The sequence below is a fragment of the Choloepus didactylus genome, chromosome 2, assembly GCF_015220235.1.
Source record: "Choloepus didactylus isolate mChoDid1 chromosome 2, mChoDid1.pri, whole genome shotgun sequence".
In the NCBI taxonomy this organism is placed as follows: Eukaryota; Metazoa; Chordata; class Mammalia; order Pilosa; family Megalonychidae; genus Choloepus; species Choloepus didactylus.
In genome coordinates, this window is record NC_051308.1 from 106,847,925 (window position 1) to 106,859,764 (window position 11,840).

General features: G+C 37.2%; 1 protein-coding gene across 1 annotated transcript; it reads left to right on the forward strand.

The window, feature by feature from the left end:
• The first annotated feature begins 7,346 nt into the window (after nucleotides 1-7,346).
• LOC119517125 (olfactory receptor 6Y1) lies at nucleotides 7,347-8,321 on the forward strand. Its single transcript, XM_037813656.1, has one exon. It carries the CDS (start codon nucleotides 7,347-7,349, stop codon nucleotides 8,319-8,321), a length of 975 nt encoding a protein of 324 aa, XP_037669584.1.
• Nucleotides 8,322-11,840: the final 3,519 nt, after the last annotated feature.

An 11,840-nucleotide genomic window follows, 5' to 3' on the forward strand; every position in this document is an offset into this window, starting at 1 on the left:
ACCCACAAGGCATACTCTGAACCACTACTCAACACTTCCTTCAGGTTTATTGTTAGCAACCCCTTATAATGATGAAGAATATGACACCTGGAGAGGTTTGAGAATTTGTTTACATCATAGAGCTGATAAGGAGCATTGAAAACATGCCTTTTTTAATTTGAAAGCCGTATCCTCTTTCTATTGCATTTCACAGCTATTTTTAAATTTTCTGCATCATGTCATAACTTCCTTCTCAAAATCAGGTTAATGGTGTTAAACCTGAGTGGTATTAAACCTTCATCTCTTATCACCTAGAGTTTTTATGGCAGAATTCAGGTTCTCTAAGAATACGAGCCAATGCTTAACAGCTGAGTAAACCTATTACAGTGAAACTATTTGAAAAGATTAGCGACCCAAGACCAGAATAGTTTCTGATACTATGAAGGCACTTGATAAATACTTATTGAATAAATTAATATCCATGATCTTAGAGATTAGTAACACAGAATATCACCAAAGAACCAGTAATGAACCAGGGTTCTGGAAATGAATGAAGAGTTTTCCAGGTTTCCTGAAGGAGAACTTTTCTATTGAATATGTTATTGAATTGGAAAATAATGAGGATGAAGTAGTCATTACTTCCAGAAATATGAACGAAGGCCCTTGTAATCTCAGTGTTTTCTTTCTCTCCCCTAAGGCAATATTGTTGTTTTAATAAAGAGCTTAATTATATACTTGGGAAATTATTCTCCATTTTATCTTGATTACACCTCATCTTTCCCAACTCCAGAAAAGTGCAGGCTCCTACACTGGCCAATGTGTTTCACTTTAAGGCATATCACATCCCAACAGAACTGGCCCACCTTTCTGCCCTTAGTCCTGGGTCTTTGGTTCTAAGGATAAACGTCTCTGGGTGTGCTGGTATCCTAACCTATGAGGCAGCGTGCATATCTAAAGAGATAATTGTCCAATTCCCATGCCAGTATATATTCCTCACAGTTTTACTACCTTCTACCTTCTTTGTATACCTTTGTATGCTCCTGAATGTGTACTATTTATGGGTAATAAGCAAATATACATGTGAGCTTACTCCCTTTTGAAAATATGGTTATCATCTGAGTATAATACATATTTTGCTCACATCTACTGATGTGCTGATGCATAAATATTCATGCCTGAACATCTGAGTGTGCTTGGAACGTGTGTACATGTGTCTGTGCTCATGTATTTGACTCTCCAAATAAGGATGAGTAAACATAATTCTCATTTTCTGAATGATTTGGGTTATAGCACTATCTGTCCCTGGAGGACATTATTATTTGTGAGATTGTTTTCTAGAAGAAGAAGGGCACACACCACATACACACACACACACACACACACACACACACACACTTTTCGCTTGCCTTCCCCTTCCCCAGAGTCTCGTGAAGGAGGAGGGGAAGTGTGCATCATGTCCGTCTAATGTCTCTCTTGTGCCTGGAGATTCCGCTTAGCTTGCTAGCTCTTTCCCTTAGTATTCCCCTAGGATTGCCTTGAGCCAGGGAAAGGCCAAGTACTTTCCTGAAGGCTGTGTCTCCTGGGAGATCTTCTGTGGGTTGGAGGAAATTGACTTGTGTTCCTCTGGTAGCTTGGAGGCAGGCAGGTGCACATATAGCTCCATTCTGTGCCTTTTTCAAGTTCAGCATAAACACAAATCAGACTTGCCCAGCAACTCTCTAGATTTACTGTCATTGTCTTCCTCCTCTCAGGCTACATGATTTCTTCACTTTTCTCAGTACAGGCTGACCACCCCTGACAAGACTGAGGCAAAAGTGATATATTACATGATTAAGGAAATGGTAAGTTGAAAGAAGATGCCCAAATACTTCCAAAAGGGGAATTTATCCAGCTTTTAATTTTTCATTATTGCAAAGGGAAGCAGAGAAGAATTCAAATTCAATTTTATTTAAATTACTAAATTCGGATTTATCAGAACTTTCATTTTATTGATTTTCAAAACCAGTTTTTCTTCTTTGAGCCTATGGTGAGTAATGTAGCTTTGGTACATATATAGATTTATTTCTATTCAACAATGCATCTATTGTGTATCAAGTCATATGAAAAAATTTAGGGATTTAGATGTATTGTGTAATATGCATTTCCATGTAATTTTGAGACTTTACTGTATGAACCCACCCACTCTAGATGAAATAGACCTGAATCTCTGAAAATTGCCCAGTTATCTGTTCTCCTGAAGATACGTCAACTTAATGCATCAGCCTCACTCTCTTCTTTATAACGAGTACAGGTGTCTTTTCTGACTTAAGAGATAGAGAGTGCCAAAGATAATAAATGAAATAATATATGAAAAAACACAAATGAACATGTGAATGTGAGGGGCAGTAGGCAGAATAAATGTATGTGAATATGCATGTGTGTTTTATGTTAAATAAGGGCCAGAGATTGGCAAGTGTGATGGAGCTTACAGAAAGTTTAATGACTTACAATCACCTGAAAGAAAAAGGAAGATTTCATTTCTTTTCATAGCACCATAAGAGGACAAGACAGCACTCCCTTCCCACTCTGCTGATTATTCAACAAAATGCGTCAGGTGGTCTCATTTATCTTCAACCTGAGATAAACTAGAAAAGATTAATCATGTTCAAAATAAGACCCATAGACATTAAGCCACTTTCCCAAAACTATCTAGATGAAAATAAAATGATTTCCACACATAGGCCATGACTTTAGAAAGTTATGTGGATTAGAGACACAAATATATAGATTTTTTTTTCCTAAGGGCTTTAAAGCCAGCCACAGTAGAAGCTGAGAGATACAGAGAGAGCCACATCATCACAGCCAGTCATTCTGTCCTGCTGCAAACTTAGGAACTGTCATACATACAGCATTGATGCACAGTTGTTCCTAAGAAGTCTCGCAAGAGGTGAAATGAGCTAGAATTACATCCCTTTGGAACTAACTCTAAGGAGTAAAAATGTGTTCCTCCCCTTTAGAAAATGCCTTGCTGTTGAAGATCCAAGACTAGTATGTCCATCTTGACCTGACCTATACCTTTTTTTCAACCCCTGCCAGAGTTAGTAGAGGAAATGGATTAAACATGAATGATTATTATGTCACAGCCCTCACTACCTCTGACTCACTTTTTAAAAGACTTTTGGGGACCTCAATGTGACCAGACCAAGCTCCACATTTTAGAATGCTTCCACTCCCAAAGGGTTTTGGCCACATCAGTTTTCTTTCTTGCCCCTCATTTCTCCACAATCAGCAGAGCAGATCCCTCCACACTCTATCATGAGCACATGTCCTGTGAGGAAGACCTTCCCTCCCCTCCTCAGAATATCAGTGCCTGAGCCCCCGGATTCTCTCTGTTCTATTTACTGTTTTCAGAATGAAACCAAGCCTTAAAAACCACATGCATATTTAACAGCACTTTCCATAGCCTTCTGACATTGCTCCCCACAAATGTTCCCAGTTAAACTGGTATCATTCAAGGAGAATGATCACCAACCCCCAGGGAACTCACAACCTGATTTTATAGAGCATGGCTAAAGGAGATTGAATGTTTCAACCAAAGAAAGAAGATATGAGGTAGGCGTAATAGATTTAGGGATGGGGGTTGAGATGGAAAGGACTTGAAAGACTGTCCTTTGAGAAAATGATGAGACTTACTCTGTTGTAGTTTCAGAAAATAGGAACAGGACCCATGAGTGTGATAGAGTTATGTTCCCTAATGCATCTCCCAATCAAAAGTCTCTAAAAAATATATGGGGTGTCTTTGTAGATTTTGAGCTTTTTATTCCAGGAGAGGATCAGGCAGAGGTTAGATGAACACTTGTGTCTGTGCATTGGAGATTTACAAATTGGTGGGTAGTTACACTGCATGACTTGTCAGGTTCTTTCTAGCACTAAGATCCTGTGTTTCTAGAGCTGAACTTTTCCTCTTTCTTCTTCTTTAGCAAAGTGTGTATACATATGTCTGTGTATATAATTAATACAGTGGACTATCAATCACAAAGCTAACAAAATAGCTCTTTTTAAAAAAATATATGACTGTAAAACACACACTAATTTCTCTGATTCTGTTCAAATCAAGCTAAATTTTAAGGTAATGTGTCCATTTTGAACTTTCATGAATTGGGCAGTACAAATAACCAGGGATCCAGGGATTAAAGATTGCCAGGGACTAAAAGGCTGTCATTGATAAATTGTGACCCTGGCACTATTTTATTTTGGGAAACTGTTTGATGTTGGGAAAGTCACTTAAGAACTCTGGGATTCGTTTTCCTTATCTGAAAGAAAAAAAAGGTAAAACTAAATTCCACCAGTTTTAAAGTGCTTTTGTTGTTTGAGCTAAGTCCACAATGGATAACTGTTAGTTGGCTACAAGGAATAGTGACATGACTTGTAATCACTGCCAGATAATATGTTTGAGATCCAGAGAACTGGAATTTTTACCTGGCCCTTTGATTCTTCACTCCCTGAATTTTTATTCCTCAGGGTGCTTTAAAAAATGTTTTCAAAGGTATAATTGAACACTCAGAAAAAAAAAAAATTCACTTATTTGAAACGCTTACCCAACTTACAGATTATCCTCTTCCTATTCACACACAGAAAGTATTGGGTAATAAAAGAAACACCTGGGAATTTAATTTCAATTCTGTCACTAACCAACCAGCACTTGAACTAAATATTTAGTAGCTCCAGATAAGGTAATTGTAAAGATCAAATGAAAGAGCATGAGTGTGCTTTTCAGATATTATAAAGTAATATGCAAATATAAGACATGATTGGTAGTTGTGAAGATGCTGCCTTATATTCAGTCTTAGAAGCTACTAGGAGATCTGACTCAGACAATCTAGACCCCTTTGTAACCTAAATCCCTTACTATATCTACATTGTGTGAAAGAAAGTATATTGGCTAAATACTTTCCTTCCTTGTACATTCATTTTTGCATTTATCAAGATACAACAATCATATTTCACATATATATATATTTCATAGGAGAGTTTTTAAGATCGAATGTGATTATATTTCACTTCCAATTGTTTTCCTTTTTTACGTGACAAGTAGAAAGCTCAAAGCTAAGTTCCATGCTCAACTGATAAAACTAATCTGTCCTATGTCCTTCATGTAATTTGTATACTCCTTTCTCTCTCATTTCTTTGTGCTTTTATTTTGTGCTAATTTATCTGGTGATACTGCATCTGGACTTTCATATCTCTGTTAGAAGTAGATAAAGAATGAATGAATGAATGAATGAATGAATAGTTCCTATGAAAACATTCCTCTACTTCATTTACTGAATCCTAGTCTTAAAATTAAATGAGCTGTTTTTATTTCCAGCTTCAAGTCTGATCATCGACACTGAGAATCCCAATATCTATTTCTAAGGTATTGAGAATTCATTGAATTATTTCCCAGAGTCATTCTTAGAGCCCTGATATTAGGCTAGGATTCTTCTACTAGGCATGGGGAAGGGTTTGAGAAAGAGAAGACTTTGGGGTATAATGCCCTGTCTGTAATTTTCTGGAATATAAAAACACATTCAGGGACTGGGTTCAAGGAAACTGCTCTTTTGACTATTATCCTGTAATTATGGACCAGTAGCTAAAAATACGTTAATTTCATCTGTCCGTTTGAAAGGATGGAGATTTGGTGAGCGAAATCCAGAATGGAGAGTGATCCTAAAGTATTCACAATAGGTTTCAAGTTGGTTCAGACACCTAGACTCAATAATTAAAAGAAAGCAGGCTGAGTGAAAAGCCATGTTGGATTCATAAAGTTTGCCTTGTTTATAAGCTCCACTATCCCACTGTCTAGTGAACTTTAGAAAGCTTTTGAGAGCAAGTTTGGGAGGCACTTCCTTGTGTGTGTGTGTGCACATGTAAGTACGTGTGTGAATTTTAAGGGCTATATTCCAGCAGAAAAAAGGATTATTTGTTTAATATACATATTATAAATTATTTGCCTTTTTGGATTGCCAGTGTCTGTTTTCTTCTCTAAACATGGATAACTGAGAGTTGGCTATTCATCTTTCTTTAGGATCCTAATGCTGAGATATAAGTAGGAAGTAGGAAGTAGGAAGTGAATGAAGTGGGCAGTAATTTCCAGCTCTTTTGCCCTATAGCAATTTCCTTAGAAAAAAAGTAGAACTCCTCCAATTTTCCCACATATTTATGTTACAAAATTAAGGCTGTTGAGAAATGGAAAGTAAGAGTGACTTTGGCTCTGGAGAAGAGTAGAAAAGAGAAATCAAGGAATAGGACACAGAGAAAAGCTGGAAGTGGTCGAGTGCTTAATATCCAGTAGGCTTTGGAATAATTCTCAGTGCAACCTAGAAAGAGGCCATTATTCCCCTGAATTACTCTGTAGGAATGTAGAGGGATCACTAATGATAGAAAGCGTCTTGGTTTCCTGTTTTACATGACACAATTTCAGATGTGCTTTGTGTTCTTTAACCTAACACTCTTGGAAAAGTCCTACAGTTTCCTACTTCTTTCTCATTAACGGTGTCTGTTGGTTGTACTATTCAGTTCTTTGGACTTTTACTTTTGGGGGGAGGGGATAGAATAAGTATAGTGGAAAAGTAACAGTAAATATCCATAAGAACTTAATTTAAACTTTAAATCACATTTTATACTCAAAAAATGTGACAAAATTTTATTATCCTCATTACAGAAAGTCTATGTAATACACTCACTTAACCAAAGAGAGACAAAACTGGGATTTGAATCAGTTTTTCTCAAATTCTATAATGGATTGGATCAAAGGAAACATTACCCTTCAAATTATCTATTCAATTTTGTTATCTGAGAAACTGATAAATACTCATATCAAAGTTTTTTCACTATTAATCCTGTATGTTTGTTTAACTATTGCTTTATTCAATCCTTACAACCTTGTTAGGTAAAAACAAGGAAGATTTCCTCCATTTTACAAATAAGTGTGGTCATGCAGCTTATTCAAAGTCATACAAATTACAGTTGTAAAACAAGCAGTTAAGTCTCCTGTCTCCTTCTCATATCCAGTAGAAGGGGATGTTCTGGCTAGAGTGAAAGAGTATTTTGGAAGCCATCCCCCTATGCCTAACAAAAATATATTGGGAAAAGTACAGAATTTGGAGTCAGGAGCTTCCATTTTCACCTTTGTGCCTTCGGACAAGTTACTTCTCTTGTAAAAATTAAACCACAAACTCTCTAAGATCCATTTATGTTCGTAAGATGATTTCTGCTCCTGATCATAATTCATGAGGAATAAAGATATAAAAGCAGTTTGCTGGTGGTGGGCTCTATCAGTGTCAGTCATCTCAGGGTGGTGTTTGGGTTGTGGAAGAAACTGACTTTGTCTGTATCCACAGCCCGTTATGATCACCAAAGTTTTGGAGGTAGATAATCGTACAACAACACATTTCATTCTTCTGGGATTTCCAACACGGCCTGCCATCCAGCTGCTCCTCTTCTGTGTTTTCCTGGCAACCTACCTGCTGACACTGCTAGAAAACTTCCTTATCATCCTTGTTATTCGCAGTGATGGGCAGCTGCACAAGCCCATGTACTTCTTTCTGAGTCATCTCTCTTTCCTAGAGATGTGGTATGTCACAGTCATCAGCCCCAAGATGCTGGTAGACTTCCTCAGCCACGACAAGAGCATTTCTTTCAATGGCTGCATGACTCAGCTTTATTTCTTTGTGACCTTTGTCTGTACTGAGTACATCCTCCTTGCAGTCATGGCCTTTGACCGCTATGTGGCCATTTGTAATCCACTATGCTACCCAGTCATCATCACCAACCAGCTTTGTGGTATGCTGGCTGGGGGATGCTGGTCCTGTGGACTCATGACTGCCATGATTAAGATGGTGTTCATAGCCCGACTCCAGTATTGTGGCACACCTCACATCAACCACTACTTCTGTGATATCTCTCCACTCCTCAACGTCTCCTGTGAAGACTCTTCACAGGCTGAGCTGGTGGACTTCTTCTTGGCCCTCATGGTAATTGCTGTTCCCCTTTGTGTAGTGGTTGCATCGTATGCCATCATACTCACAACCATCCTCAAGATCCCTTCTGCTCAGGGCCGCCAAAAAGCATTCTCCACCTGTGCCTCTCACCTGACAGTTGTAATTCTCTTTTACTCCACCACTCTTTTCACCTACGCCCATCCCAAGCTCATGTATGCATATAACTCCAACAAAGTGGTGTCTGTGCTGTATACCATCATTGTCCCTCTCCTCAATCCCATCATTTACTGTCTGAGGAACCGTGAAGTTAAGGCAGCCCTCAAAAAGATCATACTTTGCAAAGTTAGTGGGTCCAGGGAAGATGGGGCTGTGAGTAGTTAACAAACTTCCAGACCCCTCAGGACTAAATTAGGAGGTGAATACCACACACTTCCTTCCACACTCTCATCTTTAGTTATCCATCAACCTCCATTGCTATAACATAGCTCTTCCATATCTGTGTGTATGTGTGTGTGCATGTGTGCACAAACATGGATAAAGATCCATATTCCAAGGAATTAGCCTCTACTGATAGGTCAAGAGACAAGTTTTTTTGTTTTTGTTTTTTTTTAATTAGAGAAGTTGTGGGTTTATAGAAAAATCATGCATAAAATACAGGTTTCCTATATAACTCTCTATTATTAACACCCGGCATTGGTGTGGAACATTTGTTACAATTGATGATAGTATATTTTCATAATTGTACTGTTAACTATAGTCCATGGTTTAAATGAGTGTTCGCAGTTTGTGTAGTTTAGTTCCATGGATTTTTTATTGTTACCTTACATACAATCTAACATTTCCCCTTTTAATCATATTCCAGTATATATTTCAGTGCTGTTAATTACATTCATAATGTTGTGTTACCATCACCAGTATCCATTACCAAAACATTTCTATCATTCCAAGCAGGAAGCCTGTACATTTTAAGCCTTAACTTTCCATTCCCTACCCACACCCCATCCCCTAGCAATCTCTATTCTATGAGTTTGCTTATTTTAATTTCTTCAAATTAGTGAGATCCTACAATATTTAAGCATTTTTAAAAAACTATTTGAAAATGGAAAAGGAGGGAAGAAAGATAATGCTCTTCACACAGTTTGGCAAAATGAATGCTAGATGAGATAGAGAGTTTAGCATAAAGAATAAAGCCATCCCTCTGCTCTCAGGTTAGAAAGGGCTTTTAAAAAACTTTCACTTTCCTGGAAATAGTAAAAGAGACAGATAAAAATAATATAATTCATAATTTTAAAGGTTTTGAAAACAACTGATGAACTTTTAAAAAACTAACTCTCAGTGGGAAAATTGGTCAAGAATTAAAGATAATAAAAAAATTTTTTAATTTAAAAATTTTGGGGTACTCTTTCTCCCATTTAAATTTGGTTATTTACATTAAAAGATACTAACCATTGTGGATGGCATGCAATGAAACAACTTTTATTATACTGCTTATAGTTTTGTAAATTATTTCATAGTCTCTCAAATTCAATTTGGAAATATTTTGGTCCTTTAACCCCTTAATTTCACTTCTAGGAATTTGTATTAGGGAGATAATTCATTAAGATTTTTACACCAAATATCCATTTTGGCACTTTTAATATTAGAAACAATACCAATATCCCAATTCAGGAGCACATTTAAATAAATTGTGGTTCAACTCTGAGATAGAATATTATGAAGATACTAAAATAAATGTTTCTAAAGAAAAATTGTGTGCAATAATTATAACATCAAATGAAAACACAGAATATAAAATTATATGACATAATCCCAATTTTGATAAAAATCATTTTAACATAGATTAAGATATAGAGAGGTAAAATATATATATATATGTGCATATGAAAAAAAATCCTAGAGAGAGTTTAAATGGTGCTTTAAAATTACTTTCCCAAGGTTATAGCTTATTTTATAATGTTCTGTATTTTCTTAAAGTTCTGTAATGAATATGCATTAGCTTTATAATTAATACCCTACATAAAATATTACACAGGTGAAAAAGTTTTCCCTGGCCTTGCTATACTTTCCCATACACTCTTTTTTGTTTGTTTGTTTGTTTGTTTGTTTGTTTGTTTTTAGCTTTTATAAAAGGGGTTTTATTTGGTTACACAGTTACAGTCTTAAAGCCGTAAAGTGTCCAAAGTAACACATCAGCAATCGGGTACCTTCACTGGAGGATGGCCAGTGGTGTCCGGAAAACCTCTGTTAGCTGGAAAGGCATGTGGCTGGTGTCTGCTCCAAAGCTCTGATTTCAAAATGGCTTTCTCCAAGAGTGTTCCTCTCTAGGTTGCAGTTCTTCAAAAAGTCACTCTTAGTTTCACTTGGGGTGTTTGTCCTCTCTTAGCTTCTCCAGATCAAGAGTCTTCATTCAACGGCCGGCCGTTTTCAAAATGTCTCTCATCTGCAGCTACTCTCTCAGCTACTGTGCATTCTTCAAAGTGTTCCTCTTGGCTGTAGCAAGCTCGCTTCTTCTGTCTGATCTTATATAGTGCACCAGTAATTTAACTGAGACCCACCCAACGGGCGGGCCAACACCACCATGGAAATTATCCAATCAGAGTCATCACCCACAGTTGGGTGGGGGCACATCTCCATGGAAACACTCAAAGAATTACAATCTAATTAACACTGATATGTCTGCCCACACAAGATTACATCAAAGATAATGGCATCTGGGGGGACATAACACATTCAAACTGGCACAGCTTCCTACTGGAAAGATCTCAAAAAGATGGAGCGTCTTTTTGCTTCTATTTTTCTACACACAGCCCAACTTGGGCAGATATTTGGTATGCCATTGCTGCTTTGTAAGATGTGCTATAAGCAGGAGCTCTTTCTCCAGGTATGTCTGCACAGCCCGCCCCCATACACTCTTATAATTTCAAAAACATTAATAATAAAGATTAGACTGATTGGAATAGCTAGTCATAATTGAAATTCTGTTGGGCGTTTCACTGAGCCCCAAAAATATGTACACTCTTATCTCTAAGTTTCTGAGGCAGTTGAGAAATAGGACAAATGAGAAATAAGACAAATAGAGATCAAAATATCATCCTTATTACTTTTTATGGCTAGATTGGATAAATGGCTTGGCAGTATGGCAAAAATGGTCTTCCTAGTACTGAACATATAAATTAGATTCTGCACCAAATCAACCTGCCTAGGGAGATAGCATCAGTTCTCTCCACCTGTGTTCTGGTTTCCAAAAGAGGATAGGAGAGTGGGGATGGTGTGTATTTGCCCAGATAGGAAAGGGAGCCAGAAATGTCTAGGGAAAATCCTACCTTATTAAAATCAGAGGACTTGGAAAGAAATATTTCCACATACACATTCCACAATATTTTTACAGTACTTTTTACACATACACATGTAAATTTTCCCAACCACTTTCTAAAGTAAAATTAACTTTAGCACATCCATTTAACATTTGAGACTAACTCCCAAGTGATAATTGACTTACCCAAGTTGGCACATAAGTGAAAGAACCAGAACTCATCCACAATTGCCAGATCTTCAGCATATATTTGTGACAGAGGACGGTAAGGAATTATGTATGCTGTCATTCATTCATTAAAATAAGCATTTCTCAAGTACCTTGACTAGCCAGACACTCTAATATAAATTAAGAAGAAAAACAAAGCAAATGGGTTTCATGCATAGTCCCTGCTCTCTGGATATTCATGACCTAGCAAACTTGTAATGAACTTTGAGAAGCCCAGGCACACTCTCATGGTAAATGACCCTATTGGTGGGTAACATGATCAGGTTTCCAAGAGTGAAAGGAGATACAGGAAGGCAAATTAGGAAGGGTGGTAACTTGTACATCATAAAAATTTCTAGGAAGCCAACAAAACAGAACAA